Source organism: Conger conger, chromosome 9, assembly GCF_963514075.1.
Source record: "Conger conger chromosome 9, fConCon1.1, whole genome shotgun sequence".
Taxonomy (NCBI): Eukaryota; Metazoa; Chordata; class Actinopteri; order Anguilliformes; family Congridae; genus Conger; species Conger conger.
The window spans coordinates 995,698-1,017,324 of NC_083768.1; the positions used below are offsets into that span (position 1 = coordinate 995,698).

At 40.7% G+C, this 21,627-nt stretch overlaps 2 protein-coding genes across 2 annotated transcripts; both read left to right on the top strand.

The window, feature by feature from the left end:
- The first annotated feature begins 2,832 nt into the window (after window positions 1-2,832).
- Window positions 2,833-6,719, top strand: LOC133136613 (CMP-N-acetylneuraminate-beta-galactosamide-alpha-2,3-sialyltransferase 1-like). The gene is made up of 6 exons (XM_061254250.1): window positions 2,833-3,111; window positions 4,104-4,297; window positions 5,242-5,421; window positions 5,858-5,897; window positions 6,042-6,161; window positions 6,549-6,719. Exons 1-6 carry the CDS (start codon window positions 2,833-2,835, stop codon window positions 6,717-6,719), a joined length of 984 nt encoding a protein of 327 aa, XP_061110234.1.
- An 8,659-nt stretch (window positions 6,720-15,378) lies between these two features.
- Window positions 15,379-20,336, top strand: LOC133136614 (CMP-N-acetylneuraminate-beta-galactosamide-alpha-2,3-sialyltransferase 1-like). The gene is made up of 7 exons (XM_061254252.1): window positions 15,379-15,398; window positions 15,740-15,878; window positions 16,862-17,052; window positions 18,181-18,360; window positions 18,739-18,784; window positions 18,945-19,064; window positions 20,166-20,336. The coding sequence occupies exons 1-7, from the start codon at window positions 15,379-15,381 to the stop codon at window positions 20,334-20,336; spliced, it is 867 nt and encodes a 288-aa protein (XP_061110236.1).
- The last annotated feature ends 1,291 nt before the right edge of the window (window positions 20,337-21,627 follow it).

Below are 21,627 nucleotides of genomic sequence, written 5' to 3' on the forward strand. Positions count from 1 at the left end.
GACGTCGTATTTTGCAATATATCCGCGTAATCGCGTATAAGGCTATGCACTACAGGATCTTGCCGCAAATCCATTAACAAACATAGGTCTGTACAGCCTATTCTTAAAAACCCTCATTTCCATCTTACAATGCCCAGTCAAGATGCAGCTCCCTTAACCCAGATACGGCGTTCAATTTGTCATTTTTCTTCTTTTAAAAAAAATCAATATTTTTTTGAAGCATAACCGTGGCTTATTTCATGTGTCTAATATGTAAAAGAACATATTTTTATGGAGTAAATATCTACAACACACCCTACACATTTCTGTACAAAAAAATTAACTGAACACTGGTTTAGCTATTACCGGTTTTAGTCGATAGACTGAATGTAGCCTACTCGTTCATCACAAATTACGTGTATTTCTTGGTTTACTATTCACTACATTAGGGTGAATTCAGATTCAGAATTTGGGACGCATTAAGTATTTTGAGTTTTTCGCCTTGACTAGCTAATCATTGTCATTCAGCATTTTCACCTCAAATACCGTGTATATAAATTGCTCGTGGTCACATGACATTTATTCTGTGACTCACTCATTGAAGTGGGCGTGGCGATGGTCACCCAGGAAGTAGGCAGGAGACAGGGTACCGGGACACAGTGTAGCATTTGGGCCTTATTTGTTAAGATGATTCAAATGTCATGCATGATACTGATTATCAAGTATAAGATATTACTGCAACAAAATAAAGTAAAACATTTTGAATAAAATTTTTTACTTCTTTAAATCTTTTTATTTTCAGGCTGTCCCAAATTATCTTCACGTGTATGGTAATTAAATTTGAGTGTGTGTAAATAAATGTTAATTTAATATCATTAAAAACTTACAAACTAAATTATTATTATTAACTGTATATTTAATTTTTATATATGGTTTGTGATATGGTTTGTGGCTACGCCACCTAGCAATACACCTTCTTTGGCATGTCATGTTTTATTTACATTATTTTAATATCTTTTCAATCAGGGTTGATTTGGTAAATGGTAAATGGTTGGCATTTGCCAGAAGCACCATTACTGGTGGGTGTAATTCACTATTTTCTCTGATTAGCTGATGTTTTCAATAAAAGCGCAACAACAAGCAAAACGCACCAACACTCAGTACACCAGTGGTTTCTTTCATTTTCAGGTCATTCCAAGTTGTTGTACAAGCTATCCTCAATGCTTGTGCAATGGATTTCCCCTCTTTTCTAAGCTTCAAAATGGCTTGCCTTTCTCCCAAAGACAGCTCTCTGGTCTTGATGTGGGTTTATCATTTCTAACACAAATGGGTGGTCTGATATAAAAGGTGATGTTCTTAGTTGTTTAACAAATCTAGACAAAAATACCAGGAAATAAAGGCTGAATTTCAGATCTGTCATCTCATCTACATCTTTTGACCTCAAACTCAATTGTCTTCAGTGTATAGCAAAAACTAAGAAATTGCTGTTCAAATATTTTTGGAGGGGACTGTAGATCTCTCATAAAATGAGGAACCTCTAACCTGCCTGGTGTGGGAGATTGAACCTAAAGAGTGCAATCACGTGCAATATCAACTTATTATCATGTGCAATATCTCCCTATAATCATGTGCAATATCTCCCTATAGTCACTGCAATACCAACCTATAATCATGTGCAATATCTACCTATAATCACGTGTAATATCTAACTATAATCATGTGCAATATCTACCTATAATCACGCGTAATATCTAACTATAATCATGTGCAATGTCTACTTATAATCATGTACAATATCTACCTCTAATCACTGCAATATCAACTTATAATCATGTGCAATATGTAACTATAATCATGTGCAATATCTACCTATTATTTTATCTCCTTGTAGGTAGTTTATCAGAAGTAGTATGGGCATTGTATGGACCCAAGGCATCTTTTATGACAAAGTAATATTTGGGTACACCAAATAATATAAGATACAAAGTATCTACATTTGGTTTTGTAATATACATAAACTGTACGCGATATGATCACAGTATTATACAGTACATTAATTTGTTTATTTGTGTGTGCCTGGTTGCACCAGACTACATGTATTGATATAAATTTATACAGAACAAATTAATATTGATAGTACATTAACCAAACTTATTGAGAATTACGACTGTTATACTCACCTTCAATGCGTTACGTCCCCTCAAAATAAACCTTGCTGTCTATGTGTCTATTGTGCTAAGCCGCTCATTTACATGCAGAACAGTGAATACTTACAATAGCTTACATGTACATGTTCATTTGACAGATTTTTAAGCAGAAACATTAGATTTTCCTTAAGTGTAGCAGTCTCAGGTTGGATTTTAGTTTTTTGAATAATCTGGTAATATTTAAGTTGTTTATGTGCTCCAATGGATTCTACGGAGAGCAATCCCCTCTGTTAGGAAATGCTCCAGGCCCATTACTGATATGTACCATAGATATGTTGAGTGTAATCAGTCCTCCTTTGTTTTCTTTCTAGGTGGGTGATTTCCAGCAGAGAGCAGCTTCACCATCTCTTCACCACCTCATTCAATCAAAAAGAAGAAAGCAGGACCCCTCCCTCTAACAGGAAGCACAAACTTGCACTTCAAACCGTCACATTTTCCCTCCTATTCCAACATGACTTACTGTGCAGGTTTTGTGCACCTGAGAACTGTTCTGAAAGTACGACATTCCCTGCCTGAATGGGTCGTGCACTTTGATGCAACTCTGATACAATCCTTTCAAACCCTCGTCTGAAGTCAAACCCTCCATTGAGGAAGTTCTCCCTCCTTTTTGCAACTTTCCAGTCTGTAAACACATATCATTTACAAAATGGTGGACCTCAAGAATCGGACAAGAAAGCTTTTGATTGTGCTGTTCTGCATCTGTGCCATTACCATCATTATATTCAGCTACAGCAGCACCTCATCGTTACAACTTGCCATCCGGCAGTCCAACAAACCCGTTTCCAAGGCACTGTGTGCCTGCCGCCAGTGCATCTCTGTTGAGGATGAAGACCCCTGGTTCAGGAAGCGCTTTAACATGTCGATATCTCCCTTCCTGTCACAGAAGAACGCCATACTTTCTAAGGACACCTTTAAATGGTGGCAGGTAAGCACGCACACAAAAAAGTACCTATGATGCTGGAAATCATCCAAAAGCTGACCTGCTGGCTCATTCTGCACGCTAAAGCCATAGCACTGCCTGGCTCATTCTGCATGCTAAAGCCATAGCACTGCCTGGCTCATTCTGCATGCTAAAGCCATAGCACTGCCTGGCTCATTCTGCATGCTAAAGCCATAGCACTGCCAGGCTCATTCTGCATGCTAAAGCCATAGCGCTGCCTGGCTCACTCTGCACGCTAAAGCCATAGCACTGCCTGGCTCATTCTGCATGCTAAGGCCATAGCACTGCCTGGCTCATTCTGCATGCTAAAGCCATAGCACTGCCTGGCTCATTCTGCATGCTAAAGCCATAGCGCTGCCTGGCTCATTCTGCACGCTAAAGCCATAGCGCTGCCTGGCTCATTCTGCATGCTAAAGCCATAGCACTGTCTGGCTCATTCTGCATGCTAAAGCCATAGCACTGTCTTGCTCATTCTGCATGCTAAAGCCATAGCGCTGCCTGGCTCATTCTGCACGCTAAAGCCATAGCACTGCCTGGCTCATTCTGCTGAATTGCTATTTTTGGCATGCTGTTGCTTCAATGCTGCTGTTGCTTGTATTACATGCTTTTACTGAAATTGCATATTAATCGTGTCTTCAGAAATGTGTTGCTCTCTCACCACCACCCCAGCATCCAACTGTGAGCTTCTAAAGACCCCCATGGGTGGGGGAGGTGGGGGGGTAGTCACTCATTGTTTTGGCTGGCTTACAACAGGGAGTGATTTATTGTGAGTTGTCTGACTGAACTATGTATGTGTGTGTGTGTGAGTGTGTGTGTGTGTGTGTTTTGGTTTTGGTCTGTTGACAAATGTAATCGGAGTAAAACCATGTAAATACAGCATAACCTGCCATCTGCCTAAGAAATGCTTTGTTCTGCTTCAATAGTTACCATTACTCTTATTGATTCACTTTTATGTGTCTCTGTATCTGTATCCCCAGCGGCTATTCCCCAAGGCAAACAAAGCCAACTACAGTGCTGTGGTGCAGAAACTATTCCAGGTCGTCCCTGGGGAGGGACATTATAACGACTCAGCGCCCAATCGCTGCAGGACTTGCGCTGTAGTCGGGAATTCTGGGAACCTCAAGAGATCCGATTATGGAGTTCTCATTGACTCCAATGACTTCGTCATAAGGTGACAGACTCAGTCTGACTTGATCTAGCACTGTATAACATGGGCTGTAGAATTGAGCTGTATCAGAGTGTTTTACACAGGAAAGCCTGTGTAAAATACAAATATGTGTGTGTGTGTGTGTGTGATTGTGTGTGTGTGTGTGATTGTGTGGGTGTGTGTGAGTGTGTGTGTGTGTGTGTGATTGTGTGTGTGTGTGTGTGTGTGTGGTGTGTGTGTGTATGTATGTGTGTGTGTGATTGTGTGTGTGTGTATGTATGTGTGTGTGTGTGATTGTGTGTGTGTGTGTGTGATTGTGTGGGTGTGTGTGTGTGTGATTGTGTGTGTGGGTGTGTGTGTGTGTATGATTGTGTGGGTGTGTGTGTGTGATTGTGTGTGTGTGTGTATGATTGTGTGTGTGATTGTGTGTGTGTTTGTGTGTGTGTGCGAGTGTGAGTGTGTGTGTGTGTTGTGGTAAAATTGGGGTTAATCAACGAGGCCAACTGGAGACCCAATAATGCATGTGGATGTGATGAATCTGGCTGTCGTAGTGGAATACTTTACTGCACACAGTCTCACTGTTTGACTGTAAATGCAGATTGGGGAGAAATGACAGGGATCTGACTTAGTAGCTTTCATTTCCTCCCCTTTTAAATAAAACCCCATAAAAACTGTTCCATCATTACATACAAACAGCCTGATGAAATAAAATAATAGACTAATGATGTTTGCCGTGAGGTGGAGAAAAATAAGCGATTGGAATGAGCCCACTGTCTGTTCTGTGTCAATTATGTTGAAATAGAGTATTTCTCACATCACATTTCTACAGCTTTTCAGAAACCATGATTGCGTTTCTTGGTTATATAGTAAACTTGGGCCATATCAATGCAGCTGCCATGATTGCATTGCAAGTTCAAGACTAGTTTATTCAGCAACAGATATATTAACAGTATATTTTGTCTCTGCAGAATGAACAGAGCTCCCATTTTGGGCTATGAAAAGGACGTAGGGAACAGAAGTACCCATCGTGTCGCGTACCCAGGAACTATCAGACACCTGCAAAACGACACACACCTGATTCTGATACCATTCAAGACGACGACTCTAGAGTTGATCATGAGTGCTTTGACCACAGGCTCTATGAAAAGGTAGATGGCCATGGGCAACATTGGGAATGCATTTGTGTCTGAACATTGGAGCTCATGTATGAATTGTATTTTCGTATTCTTATCGTAATAGTTCTCTTACTTTTTGGACAAAGGGCTTGTACGAGTGTGCCATATCAGATTCAACAAACGCTCCTAACTTCAGAAGATTGAAGCTGGGCATAAATTATGCGAATTTGGGAAGGTGTGAAGTTGTACTCGTACAAGTGATTACAGAGCAAATCTGGACGTACGAGTGCTTCCCATTGTGTTTTGTCAAATATTTTTTTCTGATGAAAGAGAAGCATCAGTTGGCATCATTATGCTGTGCAGTTAATGTTAGGGTGAGGGATAACTTGTCAGGCAAGTTATGGACAAGGATCTCTCATTGGACTGTGTGTCACCTGACAGACTATTGACTTTTCTCTGTGTTCAACAGCGCCCCTTTACCTGAGATGGCCCAGATTAATGCAGACAAGGTGAGAGTGTCACACTGTGTGTGGTGTGTGTGTGTGTGTGCGCGTGTGTGTGTGGTGTGTGGTGTGTGCGCGCAAATGTGTGAGTATGCAAATGTCACATGTCTTGTGCTCATTCTCTCACTTTTATGATTTATTTTAACTCAGCTGTTAATATACAACCCCACGTTCTTAAAGTACATCTATGATGTGTGGCTTGAACACCATGGGAAATATCCCTCCACCGGCTTCTTAACCTTGATGTTGGCCATCCACATATGTGATGAGGTAAGCACATATTACGCATTTTAACAAACTATATAAAAAGCCATATCTAATTTACCCAAGAGAAAAGCTAAGGGGCAGTGTTGAATGAGGTGGATGTTTGAGTTGGCATATACTGCCATCTAGCGTTGGTAAAATGCCCTGATACCTTTTAGTACGGTACACATGTTCAAATTTAACTGCCCCTGCCATCACTCTTAATCATGTCTTGTTAGAACCGCAGATGCAGTGTTTACATTGTATTAAATCAGAAGTACAATCTGGATTCAATCTCAAGTGTGCAGGCCATACAATAGTAATTATATTGTCAATACAGTTACTACCAACTGGACTTTATGAAATATACTCAGTTTAACATCAAACTGTCCATCTACTTCCTCTTGGTCTCAGGTGAATGTTTTTGGATTTGGGGCAGCCAAGGACGGAAGCTGGCAGCATTACTGGGAGAAAACCAAATTATCCCGTCGGAGGCCAACCGGAGTGCATGCTGGAGACTATGAGTCCATGGTCATGAAGCTGCTGGCCTGTAAAAACAAAATGAAGTTTTTTGAAGGGAGATGAGGGCTGTGAAATGAACAGGACTGCCGAACGTCCTTCAAGGCTGAAGTTAGAGCAGCACTGACTTTCGCAATATGACATATAAACAAGTAAAACTAGATATGACATATAAACAAGTAAAACTAGTTATGACATACAGTTGTGCTCATAAGTTTACATACCCTGGCAGATTGTGATTTTTTTTTGGGGCAATTTTTCAGAGAATATGAATGATAATACATGGTTAGTGGTTAGGCGAAGCCATTTATCAAAAAATTGTGTTTGCTCTTTTTAAATCATAATGACAACAGAAACTATCCAAATGACCCTGATCAAAAGTTTACATACCCTGGAGGTTTTGGCCTGATAACATACACACAAGTTGACACACACAGGTTTAAATGGCTATTAAAGGTAACCAACCTCACCTGTGATCTGTGTCAGATCAGTCAGTGAGTTTCTGGGCTCCTGACAGACCCCTGCATGTTTCATCCAGTGCTGCACTGACGTTGCTGGATTCCGAGCCATGGGGAAAGCAAAAGAATTATCAAAGGATCTGCGGGAGAAGGTAGTTGAACTGTATAAAACAGGTGTGGCCGTTAGCGACAACAACCCAGTTCCATCATACTACCATATGTTACGATTACGCCACTCCCACCTATTTAACGGGGATGGGAGAACCCACTGATACTCTACAGTAAAGATCCCTCCCCACGCTAGTGTTATTCAACTGAATGAAAGGATTGGAGGCTGATGTATCAAAAGCAACACAGTAATACTTTATTTATACCATTCGTTCAGAGTAATTAAAATATTTGTTGTGTAAAGGACCAACCTTTACTTACAGCAGTGTATTAGGGGTACATACATGAGTTCTCATCAACACAAGTTTATATGCAAGATTCCAATAAATAATGTTGGGCAGCACCCCAATGCTCAATATTGACAGGCAACCGACTTTTGATCCACAATAAGTACAGGGCTTCCCAGTGACTCAACACCCCAAGCACCGCAACCAAGGGGACACCAGATTAACCATAAAAGGCTTGGTCGATACACACCAATCGTAATCACACCACACGGGGGGTCCCGTAACACATTGAGCCCTGCCCACTAAATATGAGAACCCAAGCAAAGCCAATTAAGATTTAGAATAAGTAATGTAGTAACAAGTAAAGAACATGAAATGCCAAGATAATCAGTTAGATAGACAATTGTCCAAAGTACACCTGCCCACTGGCACCTCCCCTTGTCCCAGCCTTGATATTGCACACTGCTCTCATATAATGGTTGATTACAATAGTACAGCCCACCCTTGGTACTGCACACTGCCCAAACACAACAAGTTGCATCAATAGTAAAACATCAATGATTAAAAGAGCTCATTTTCATAAACATGATATAAATAAACATATACAAACTTCACATATGGGAAAACAGTGGCTAGCTGTCCAAACCAAATGGCAAAACCGACGAGTGGCGGGGTTCATTCACAAGCCGGCTTCCAGGCCATCCGGCCATCCGTTCTATTTACCTACGAATTCCACGAAACAGACCATAGCAAAATCACATTACGGCCCATCCCAAGGCTCACATCAAAACCACACTTTATAGGAAGCATACCTACCCTCGTTAAACCCAACATAATGCCTCCGTACTTCAGTTACCGGTGACTGCACACGCACACCCTTTAACACACGGAACGCCAATGCCCGGATTGTCTTCGTCCGTCGGTAATCTACAAGAACCCACATACTTATAAACGACGTACTCTATTATAAGGCAGCTAATGCTAGCCTAATATAACAGCATGCCAAACAATTCCAATTTACCGCACTTTCCACTCCGCTCCCCTGGCTAAGCAGCTGGCTGATGACGCAAGAATCCTGCCCCTATGAACACCTCGTCATTTAAGCCCTTACTATTCGCCCCTGGGTCCTAAAGTCCCACTGGCTACACAGGAAAAGGATATAAAAAGATATCCAAGGAATTGAGAATGCCAATCAGCAGTGTTCAAACTCTAATTAAGAAGTGGAAAATGAGGGATTCTGTTGAAACCAAGCCATGGTCAGGTTGACCAACAAAAATTTCAGCCACAACTGGCAGGAAAATTGTTTGGGATGCAAAGAAAAACCCACAAATAACTTCAGCTGACATACAGGACTCTGAAAAAAAGTGGTGTAGCTGTTTCAAGATGCACAATAAGGAGGCACTTGAAGAAAAATGGGCTGCATGGTCGAGACGCCAGAAGAAAGCCATTACTACGCCAATGCCACAAAGCAGCCCACATATAATATGCCATATAACAGCACAGAAACAAGCCTCAAAACTTCTAGAACAAAGTTATTTGGAGTGATGAGACCAAAATTGAACTTTTTGGCCACCACCATAAACGCTACATTTGGAGAGGAGTCAACAAGGCCTGTGATGAAAGGTACACCATTCCTACTGTGAAACACGGAGGTGGATCGCTGATGTTTTGGGGATGTGTGAGCTACAAAGGCACAGGGAACTTGGTCAAAATTGATGGCAAGATGAATGCAGCATGTTATCAGAAAATACTGGAGGAAAATTTGCACTCATCAGCCCGGAAGCTGCGCATGGGTCGTACTGGGACGTTCCAACATGACAATGATCCAAAACACAAGGCCAAGTCGACCTGTCATTGGCTACAGGTTCTGGAGTGGCCATCTCAGTCTCCTGACCTCAATATCATTGAGCCAATTTGGGGAGATCTCAAACATGCAGTTCATGCAAGACAGCCCAATAATTTACAGGAACTGGAGGCTTTCTGCCAAGAAGAATGGGCAGCTTTACCATCTGAGAAAATAAAGTGCCTCATCCACAACTACCACAAAAGACTTGAAGCTGTCATTGATGTTAAAGGGGGCAATACACGGTATTACAGTTTTTTTACAATCGTTTTCACACTTGTCTCAATACCATGTCCACTTCACACATTCACCATATGATTAGACTATGTGAACTAAACTGTGGATATTTTTGCATTGCTTTCATACTAAAGGCATTCAATCACCACTTCTTCCAAAATCCATGAATACCTCTCTCAGTCAGTGTTCACTACCAGCAAAAGTTTGTACAAATACAGCAAATTTTGCAGACATTTAGATACTCTGTTCAAAACAGTTAACATTCAGTTCAAAACCCAATAAAATTCAGATCATTGTGGAAGGAAATATGCTGCATTTTGGCAGAAATATGAAACTATATGCTTGAAATATGTAAGTCAGATCATTCTGATTTGAGCAGAAAGTTCATTCAGTTTATTACATTTTCTTGTTTGCAGCCTTGTTACCATCTATACAAAGGTGATCATACTTGCATTGAAATGTGCATGTATATAGGGTAAATATAGATGTAGTTGTCACTGAAGAGATTTTTCCACTATTACTGCTGTATATGTACTGCTGAAACACCTGGCTGTCATTTCAGTGAACAACCTACCCAGGTGTTGGTTGTTTGTGCCCCGTTACCACAAAAGGGGCCACCTTTGGATTGGCATTTGCATTCTTTAGCCTTGGTGGGGAAAATGGATGCAGCCAGAGGTAGAGGAAGAAGACGTCGTGGAAGAGCAAGAACAGTTGTGTCTGATGAAATCACAGCCACAGTCATTGATCATGTGGTAAATCATGGTCTGTCCCTGAGGGAAGCAGGTTGAGGGTTCAACCAAACTTGCCTAGATCCACAGTGGCTTCAATAGTGAGGATTTTCAGGCAAACCAACAGGTACAATACAGTATTTACAGCATATTTACAGACTGAAGGAGTTCAATTGATGTGTATATTACAGCAGTACTGTGATTTGAGAAGTCTCCAGAAAAAGCAGATGTATCAGTGGACATTTGTCTTTGACTCACTACAGGACCCAGCGGTTACCTCACACAGTCTTACAGGGGGAAGGGGAATAATGTTTACGCCTCAACAGGAGGACAAAATAGTTGGGATGGTCATTGTCAACAACAGCATCAGGCTAAGAGAAATACACAACAACATAATCGCAGACAAGAACATATTTACAAACATTGACAGTGTAAGCACTACAACCATTTCAAGAGTCCTACAGAAACATCAGATCAGGATGAAACAGTTGTACACTGTCCCCTTTGACAGGAACTCTGAGGGTGTCAAGGAACTTAGGTACCAATATGAAGTTTATGAAGGTATATGTGAAGGTTTAGGACCACCACCCACATGAACACATGTCACTTCTAGATGCAATGGCTGCTGGGTGTATGGACATAACAGTGGAACACATCCAGGGCTGGATAAGGCACGCAAAAAATGTTCTGAGTGATGTTGATGAAAATCTATGGCCAAATGCCATATGACAGGATGGATGGGCCAGGCAAACAGTAGACTTTTGATACTGATAGGCAGACAATATATGTGCAAATTACTGTATATAGTGAAAATATTGCTTTTTGGGATGTATTTGTTATTGATTATAATGTATTTTGAGTAATTGATTGTATTGTATTTTTCTTTTCTGAATTACAGTATATTGCACTGTGAGAACAAACGTCAAAATATTGTAAACCCTCTGAAGAATACTGTTGCTTTTGTGATTTGTTTCTTTATCATATATTGTTTTACATTACACAGTACAAATTGTTATTCTGGGTTTCCAATATAGTAAAACATTCATTCATTTACAGTTTACTGTAAATTTACCACACTCAGTCATGACATTTATAGTGAGAGGCAAACCAACAGATCAAAAGTTCTTTAGCTGCTTGGCTTGAAATATTTGTGGATGCAAAAATAGAGGAAAGGGAAACACATAATGTACAGTATGTATTTAGCAATGCTCCAAGTTGTTTGTGTTTTGTAGTTCATTGGACATTGAGTGACAAAATAGTCTTATGGGAGAAAGCATATGCCATAGTTATGGCAGCATGAGTCACTTTTGGGTGAAATATTAAGTGTTTTGGTGGTTGAAGTGCCTTTTGCACCAAAGGTTAACTGATGTGCTCAGGTGTGTGTTTCAAAAGCACACTGTGTGAAGAGTTTTGAAAAAGAGGACATGGTATTGAGACAAGTGTTAAAACGATTGTTTGTATTATCACTCATATTCTCTGAAAAATGGCCAAGAAATCACAAGAAATGACAGGGTATGTAAACTTATGAGCACAACTATATAAATAGTGAATAACTGTGAGGGCTATGTCTCTGTATGTGAAGTGACTTATCAATGAAATTCCTAATGCGTAAGGTTTGGGATTTGGGGATGGGAGTTATATGCATTTTAAACTTTATCTCACATTTATAAATTAAATTTAAAAAAAACATTTAATAAAAGATGTATTTTATTTGAAGAATTGTTTTAATAAGAAGAGCTGCTCAGAGGGTATTCTGAGGGTTAATCTCAGCCTAAACTCACACTGCTATTCTGCTCTGAGGTTTAGACTCAGCCTAAACTCACACTGCTATTCTGCTCTGAGGGTTAATCTCAGCCTAAACTCACACTGCTATTCTGCTTTGAGGGTTAGACTCAGCCTAAACTCACACTGCTATTCTGCTCTGAGCGTTAGACTCAGCCTAAACTCACACTGCTATTCTGCTCTGAGGGTTAGACTCAGCCTAAACTCACAGGTAGTCTGCTCTGAGTGTTCGTCTCAGCCTAATCACACAGGTAGTCTGCTCTGAGGGTTAGTCTCAGCCTAATCTCACACACCTGAGTATCAGATTTGCCGATTTGACAATCAAACCCTTTGTTTAAGAAGGGATGTCTGGACATTCTGGCAACACGAAGGAAACAAGCTCAGTTAAATTAACCACATAGATTATGTTTGTTGGACCTGCTGAGATACATTGGTGCTCTGTCTCTACCTGCAGGTTAAAGGAAACAATATGGAGGGTGGTTTGTGATATGGTTTGTGGCTACGCCACCTAGCAATACGCCTTCTTTGGCATGTCATGTTTCATTTACATTATTTTAATATCTTTTCAATCAGGGTCGATTTGCCAGAAGCACCATTACTGGTGGGTGTAATTCACTATTTTCTCTGATTAACTGATGTTTTCAATAAAAACGCAACAACAAGCAAAATGCACCAACACTCAGTACACCAGTGGTTTCTTTCTTTTTCAGGTCATTCCAAGTTGTTGTACAAGCTATCCTCAATGCTTGTGCAATGGATTTCCCCTCTTTTCTAAGCTTCAAAATAGCTTGCCTTTCTCCCAAAGACAGCTCTCTGGTCTTGATGTTGGTTTATCATTTCTAACACAAATGGGTGGTCTGATATAAAAGGTGATGTTCTTAGTTGTTTAACAAATCTAGACAAAAATACCAGGAAATAAAGGCTGAATTTCAGATCTGTCATCTCATCTACATCTTTTGACCTCAAACTCAATTGTCTTCAGTGTATAGCAAAAACAAAGAAATTGCTATTCAAATATTTTTGGAGGGGACTGTAGAACTCTCATAAAATGAGGAACCTCTAACCTGCCTGGTGTGGGAGATTGAACCTAAAGAGTGCAATCACGTGCAATATCAACTCATTATCATGTGCAATATCTCCCTATAATCATGTGCAATATCTTTTTTTTTTTTTTTTTCCAGATTTTTCCCTTTTTCTCCCAATTTGGTAGCCAATTGTACCTCGTCTGATTCAATTGGAGGTAGTCGTATTAGATGTACCGCCCGTACCCCATCCCTGGGCGGCCCGAATGAGAGCGACACGCCTTCTTCAAGCCGTCTCGTCTCGTGCCCGTTGCCGTGATTCCGAGGCGCCCGAGGTGCTTATTGTGCGGCGATCTAATAACCCTGCCAAGTCCCTCCCTCTGGAGCAGCGAGCCAATTATTGCTGCCCCACGTGAGCCGGCCAAACTTGGCTTTTGGCAGGACCAAGAATCGAACCCCGGTGTGCAACTGCAGGAAACTGCAACCGCAAGTCTGCTGCGTCTTAGCCTGTTACGCCACCGCGGCTCATCATGTGCAGTATCTACCTATAATCACGTGTAATATCAACTTATAATCAATATCTACCTATAATCACGTGTAATATCTACCTATAATCACGTGTAATATGTAACTATAATCATGTGCAATATCTACCTATAATCACGTGTAATATCAACTTATAATCAATATGTAACTATAATCATGTGCAATATCTACCTATAATCACGTGCAATATCTACCTATAATCACGTGTAATATCTACCTATAATCACGTGTAATATCTAACTATAACCATGTGAAATGTCTACTTATAATCACGTGTAATATCTAACTATAATCATGTGCAATATCTACCTATAATCACGTGTAATATCTAACTATAATCATGTGCAGTATCTACCTATAATCACGTGTAATATCTAACTATAATCATGTGCAATATCTACCTATAATCACGTGTAATATCTAACTATAATCAATATGTAACTATAATCATGTGCAATATCTACCTATAATCACGTGTAATATCTAACTATAATCATGTGCAGTATCTACCTATAATCACGTGTAATATCTAACTATAATCATGTGCAGTATCTACCTATAATCACATGTAATATCAACTTATAATCAATATGTAACTATAATCACGTGTAATATCTAACTATAATCATGTGTAATATCTACCTATAATCACGTGTAATATCTAACTATAACCATGTGCAATGTCTACTTATAATCACGTGTAATATCTAACTATAATCATGTGCAATATCTACCTATAATCACGTGTAATATCTAACTATAACCATGTGCAATGTCTACTTATAATCATGTACAATATCTACCTCTAATCACTGCAATATCAACTTATAATCATGTGCAATATGTAACTATAATCATGTGCAATATCTACCTATTATTTTATCTCCTTGTAGGTAGTTTATCAGAAGTAGTATGGGCATTGTATGGACCCAAGGCATCTTTTATGACAAAGTACTATTTGGGTACACCAAATAATATAAGATACAAAGTATCTACATTTGGTTTTGTAATATACATAAACTGTACGCGATATGATCACAGTATTATACAGTACACTAATTTTTTTATTTGTGTGTGCCTGGTTGCACCAGACTACATGTATTGATATAGATTTATACAGAACAAATTAATATTGATTGTACATTAACCAAACTTATCGATAATTACTACTGTTATACTCACCTTCAATGCACTATATCCCCTCAAAATAAACCTTGCTGTCTATGTGTCTATTGTGCTAAGCCTCTCATTTACATGCAGAACAGTGAATACTTACAATAGCTTACATGTACATGTTCATTTGACAGATTTTTAAGCAGAAACATTAGATTTTCCTTAAGTGTAGCAGTCTCAGGTTAGATTTTAGTTTTTTGAATAATCTGGTAATATTTAAGTTGTTTATGTGTTCCAATGGATTCTACGGAGAGCAATCCCCTCTGTTGGGAAATGCTCCAGGCCCATTACTGATATGTACCATAGATATGTTGAGTGTAATCAGTCCTCCTTTGTTTTCTTTCTAGGTGGGTGATTTCCAGCAGAGAGCAGCTTCACCATCTCTTTACCACCTCATTCAGTCAAAAAGAAGAAAGCAGGACCCCTCCCTCTAACAGGAAGCACAAGCTTGCACTTCAAACCGTCACATTTTCCCTCCTATTCAGACGTCAGTTACTTACTAATCTACGACTGTCAGTACCTCTCGTACTTGCAGTTTACCATGCAGAAAACCCCCGAAGTGTAAACTGCATGCATCTAGCTTTTGAGTGCATCTGAGAACTGTTCTGAAAGGATAACATTCCCTGCCTGAATAGGTCATGCACTTTGTTTCTGATACAATCCTTTCAAACCCTCGTCTGAAGTCAAACCCTCCATTGAGGAAGCTCTCCCTCCTTTTTGCAACTTTCCAGTCTGTAAACACATATCATTTACAAAATGGTGGACCTCAAGAATCCACGAAGAAAGCTTTTGATTGTGCTGTTCTGCATCTGTGCTACTACCATAGTTTTATTTAGCTCCAGCAATACGTCATCATACTTATCACAACTTGTCTTTCGGCGGTCCGACAAACCCGTTTCCAGGGCACTGTGTGCCTGCCGCCAGTGCATCTCTGTTGAGGATGAAGACCCCTGGTTCAGGAAGCGCTTTAACACGTCCATATCGCCGCTCTTGTCACAGAAGAACGCCATGCTGTCTGACGACACCTTTCAATGGTGGCAGGTAAGCACGCACACAAAAAAGTACCTATGATGCTGGAAATCATCCAAAAGCTGACCTGCTGACTCAGTCTGCACGCTAAAGCCATAGCACTGCCTGGCTCATTCTGCATGCTAAAGCCATAGCGCTGCCTGGCTCATTCTGCATGCTAAAGCCATAGAGCTGCCTGGCTCAGTCTGCACGCTAAAGCCATAGCACTGCCTGCCTCATTCTGCATGCTAAGGCCATAGCACTGCCTGGCTCATTCTGCATGCTAAAGCCATAGCGCTGCCTGGCTCATTCTGCATGCTAAAGCCATAGCGCTGCCTGGCTCATTTGGCACGCTAAAGCCATAGCGCTGCCTGCCTCATTCTGCATGCTAAAGCCATAGCTCTGCCTGGCTCATTCTGCATGCTAAAGCCATAGCGCTGCCTGGCTCATTTGGCACGCTAAAGCCATAGCTCTGCCTGGCTCATTTGGCATGCTAAAGCCATAGCTCTGCCTGGCTCTTTCTGCATGCTAAAGCCATAGCGCTGCCTGGCTCATTCTGCATGCTAAAACCATAGCTCTGCCTGCCTCATTCTGCATGCTAAAGCCATAGCGCTGCCTGGCTCATTTGGCACGCTAAAGCCATAGCTCTGGCTGGCTCATTTGGCATGCTAAAGCCATAGCGCTGCCTGGCTCTTTCTGCTGCATTGCTCTTTTTGGCATGCTGTTGCTTCAATGCTGCTGTTGCTTATATTACATGCTGTTACTGCATTTGCATTGTAATCGTTTCTTCAGAAGTCTTCTGACTGAACTGTGTATGTGTGTGTGTGTGGGTGTGTGTGTTTTGGTTTTAGTCTGTTGACAAATGTAATCGCAGTAAAACCATGTAAATACAGCATAACCTGCCATCTACCTAAGAAAGGCTTTATTCTGCTCCCATAGCTACCGTTGCTCTTGTTGATTGACTCTTGAGCAGCTGACTCCTGACACACTCTTGTGTGTCTTTATTGTGTCCCCAGAGGCTACAGACTAAGAAAAATGCCAACTACAGTGCTGTGGTGCAGAAACTATTCAAGGTTGTCCCTGGGGAGGGACATTACAACGACTCAGGGCCCAATCGCTGCAGGACTTGCGCTGTAGTCGGGAATTCTGGGAACCTCAAGGGATCTGATTACGGAGCCCTCATTGACTCCAATGACTTCGTCATAAGGTGAAAGACTCAGCCTGACCTGACCTAAAAACAGGGACCACTGCTCTTTCTCATTCATATAAATTACCTTGACAGGGACATTTAAAGTACTGTAGCTGTCCCCTGACTTTCTGATTATTTAAAGTGCAGAGTAATATGGAGAGAATTGAATGATTATTGTGATTGGTGTTGTGCAATCATTTTGTTTGTAATGTTTGGAAAATATAAGGTTTGGTTTCTTGTGATCTTGTGTAGTAGCGACACCTACTGTTCAAATGTGTAAGTTCCTGTGCATAGACAGCATACTGTGGTCACGTGAGTCAGTTGCGTTAATTGGGAGTACTGTGGATTGGTCGAAACATTCGAGAACGGCAGAGAGGTACTGAAATGACCTTGCAATGCATTTCTGCAACAATAAGAAATAGCGCTGGGTTAATATATAATTTTCTAGAAAATGGCTGAACGGATTATGAAATAAACTTCAAAATTAGTCAGAAAACAGCCATAGCTGTTGGTGGGATATTTGGTTCCATACATGTCTGTATCGAACAATTAGCAAAACAAACTTGTATTTCTACTAAACCGGAAATATGTTGACCAGAAATGTAATAAAAGTTGCCTTTTATTGTCTGACTCCGTGGGGAGGTGAGGGTTGCAAACCATGAGCATAGTGAGAGGGAGGCTGGAGTTTTATTGCCCTGCTTTGCAAATAAGAGGCTGATAAACATCTAAACTGCTGTTCTCGCCTTTAATCGTCTTTAACAATCTGGCATTGCAATTTTGTGCTTTTATTATGTCACAGTTTTTTGTTTCTAGAAATAAAATATGATTTACCCTGATTAACTATTAAAAGCTGAGGCAGCTTGTCCTACCATGTGTTCTTCCACCCTGAACTCCTGAATTACAAAGCTTGCATCGATTAAGTCAATAGAAATGTTAATTGAATACCAGTTAGTGTATTTTCTGTGGCAATAGTGTTGAAACATATTTCTCACATCACGTTACAGAAACCATAATGATGTTTCTTGGTTGTATGGTAAACTTGGGCCACAAAAATGCAGCTATCATGATTGCATTGTCTAAAATCAATGTCAAGACTAGTTTACATAGCAGTCAGTTCTCTAAGAGCGATACATATTGTCTCTGCAGAATGAACAAAGCTCCCATTTTGGGCTATGAAAAGGACGTAGGGAACAGAACCACCCATCGTGTCATGTACCCAGAAAGTGCCACAAACCTGCAAAAGGACACAAGTCTGCTGCTGATACCATTCAAGACTTTGGATCTGGAGTGGATTACTAGTGCTCTGACCACAGGCACTGTGAAACGGTAGGTGGCCATGGGCTACATTGGGAATGCATTTGTGTTTGAACATTGATCTAAGAAGCTGAATGCAGCTCTGAGAAACAAGAGCCCTCGTCAGAAGCTGCTGTGGTGCTCACTCACTTTGTTTCTGGATGAAAAAGAAGCAACAGTTTTCATCATTACGCTTTGCATTTAATGTTAGGGTGAGGGGCAAAATGAGCTAGACAGACAGTTATGCACAAAGAAAGGGAAAAAGGGCTCCTTTATCAGCTCTTGGTTCAGTGCTGCCATGGATGCTCCAAGTGTCCTGCCCTGGGGTACTAGTCGACTCTGTGATCTTGTGGATCGTCATTGGACTAAGTGCCACCCAGCAGGCTATTGACATCTCTCTGTTTTCAACAGCACCCGGATGCCGGTGATGGCCAAGATTAATGCAGACAAGAATAAGGTGAAAGAGTCTTGTGTCGCACTTTGTTCACACAAGATGCTTTTGTGTGTGTGTGTGTGTGTGTGTATGTGTGTATGTACAAGTGTGTGAATATACAAATATCACATGTAGTATGTCTCTTGTGCTCATTCTGTGACTTTTATGATTTCATTCAACACAGGTGTTAATATACAACCCCACGTTCTTAAAGTACGTCTATGATGTGTGGCTTGAACGCCATGGGCAATATCCCTCCACCGGCTTCTTAACCTTGATGTTCGCCATCCACGTATGTGATGAGGTAAGCACATATTACACATTTTAACAAACTATATCATTAACAAACTGGCTTTATCCAATTTACCCAAGAAAAAAAGCAAAAGCAAAGTGCAGTGTCAGATGCAGTGTACGTTTGAGCTGGCGTATACTGCCATCTAGTGTTGGTGAAATGCCCTGATACTTTTTTTACTGTATGCATGATGAGCCACTGGTAGAATTTTTGCAACATCAAATTTCATTGACCATTCCTGAATCACTTATAAGTCTTCTTAATGTCTTGTTAGGACCACAGATGTAGTGTTTCCATGGTGCTTCTGATTTAATACTGTCCTTTCGGATTTAATCCCAAACTTAACTGTGACAAATCAGAAGTAATCCTTACTGGACCGAAAACCATGACCTCGCTAATCCCCAGCCTTGGTCTGGATATAGACGGCCTCGTAGTGAATGCCTCTATAACCTCAGCCTCATAGAGAATGCCTCTATAACGTCAGCCTCATAGGGAATGCCTCTATAACCTCAGCCTCATAGTGAATGCCTCTATAACGTCAGCCTCATAGTGAATGCCTCTATAACCTCAGCCTCGTACTGAATGCCTCCACAGCTGCCTGTAACCTCAGCCTCGTAGTGAATGCCTCTATAACCTCAGCCTCATAGTGAATGCCTCTATAACCTCAGCCTCATAGTGAATGCCTCTATAACGTCAGCCTCATAGGGAATGCCTCTATAACCTCAGCCTCATAGTGAATGCCTACATAACCTCAGCCTCATACTGAATGCCTACATTACCTCAGCCTCGTACTGAATGCCTACATTACCTCAGCCTCGTAGTGAATGCCTCTATAACCTCAGCCTCGTACTGAATGCCTACATTACCTCAGCCTCGTAGTGAATGCCTCTATAACCTCAGCCTCGTACTGAATGCCTACATAACCTCAGCCTCGTAGTGAATGCCTCTATAATCTCAGCCTCATAGTGAATGCCTCTATAACCTCAGCCTCATAGTGAATGCCTCTATAACCTCAGCCTCATAGTGAATGCCTCCACAGCTGTTTGTAACCTGGGCCTCACAAAATCTACTCAGTTCAACATCAACTGTCCATCTGCTTCCTCTTGGTCTCAGGTGAATGTTTTTGGATTTAGAGCATCCAAGGACAGAACCTGGCAGCATTACTGGGAGACAAGGAAATTTCTCCAGTCAATGCCAACCGGAGGGCATGCTGGAGACTATGAGTCCATCACCATGAAGCTGCTGGCCTGTAAAAATAAAATGAAGTTGTTTGAAGGGAGATGAGGGTAACCATTGGCTGTGAAATGAACAGGACTGCCGAACGGCCTTAAAGGCTGAAGTTAGAGCATGGTAAATGGTTGGCATTTATATAGCGCCTTTTTCCAAAGCGCTGTACAATTGATGCTTCTCATCCACCCATTCATACACACACACACACCAACGGCGATTGGCTGCCATGCAAGGCACCGACCAGCTCGTCAGGAGCATTTGGGAGTTAAGTGTCTTGCTCAGGGACACTTCGACACAGCCTGGGTGGGGGATCGAACTGGCAACCCTCCGGCTGCCAGCTGACTGCTCTTACTGCCTGAGCCAATGAGACGACTGCTCTTACTGCCTGAGCCAATGAGACGACTGCTCTTACTGCCTGAGCCAATGAGACGACTGCTCTTACTGCCTGAGCCAATGAGACAACTGCTCTTACTGCCTGAGCCAATGAGACGACTGCTCTTACTGCCTGAGCCAATGAGACGACTGCTCTTACTGCCTGAGCCATGTCGCCCCCTTAGCAGCACTGGCTTCCGCAATATGACGTACACAAGTAAAACTAGATATGACATATACACAAGTTAAACTATATATGACATACACAAGTAAAACTAGATATGACATGTACACAAGTTAAACTATATATGACATACACAAGTAAAACTAGATGACATGTACACAAGTAAAACTAGATATGACATATACACAAGTTAAACTATATATGACATACACAAGTAAAACTAGATATGACATGTACACAAGTTAAACTATATATGACATACACAAGTAAAACTAGATGACATGTACACAAGTAAAACTAGATATGACATATACACAAGTTAAACTATATATGACATACACAAGTAAAACTAGATATGACATGTACACAAGTAAAACGAGATATGACATACACAAGTAAAACTAGATAAGACATATACACAAGTAAAACTATATATGACATGTACACAAGTTAAACTAGATATGACATACACAAGTTAAACTAGATATGACATACACAAGTTAAACTAGATATGACATGTACACAAGTTAAACTAGATATGACATACACAAGTTAAACTAGATATGACATATACACGAGTAAAACTAGATATGACATGTACACAAGTAAAACTAAATATGACATGTACACAAGTTAAACTAGATATGACATACACAAGTTAAACTAGATATGACATACACAAGTTAAACTAGATATGACATACACAAGTTAAACTAGATATGACATATACATGAGTAAAACTAGATACATTTTTTTGGAATACTTTAACGCTTTACTTTGTTTGACTAA

What these genes read in the sequence shown, in the direction of transcription:
- LOC133136613 (XM_061254250.1), top strand. Translation starts at nt 2,833, where the DNA reads ATGGTGGACCTCAAGAATCGGACAAGAAAGCTTTTGATTGTGCTGTTC. An exon ending in ACACCTTTAAATGGTGGCAG is followed by an intron (nt 3,112 to 4,103) that starts GTAAGCACGCAC and finishes CTGTATCCCCAG; the next exon opens with CGGCTATTCCCCAAGGCAAA. An exon ending in TCCAATGACTTCGTCATAAG is followed by an intron (nt 4,298 to 5,241) that starts GTGACAGACTCA and finishes TTGTCTCTGCAG; the next exon opens with AATGAACAGAGCTCCCATTT.
- LOC133136614 (XM_061254252.1), top strand. Translation starts at nt 15,379, where the DNA reads ATGCAGAAAACCCCCGAAGT. An exon ending in ATGCAGAAAACCCCCGAAGT is followed by an intron (nt 15,399 to 15,739) that starts GTAAACTGCATG and finishes ACCCGTTTCCAG; the next exon opens with GGCACTGTGTGCCTGCCGCC. An exon ending in TTAATGCAGACAAGAATAAG is followed by an intron (nt 18,785 to 18,944) that starts GTGAAAGAGTCT and finishes CATTCAACACAG; the next exon opens with GTGTTAATATACAACCCCAC.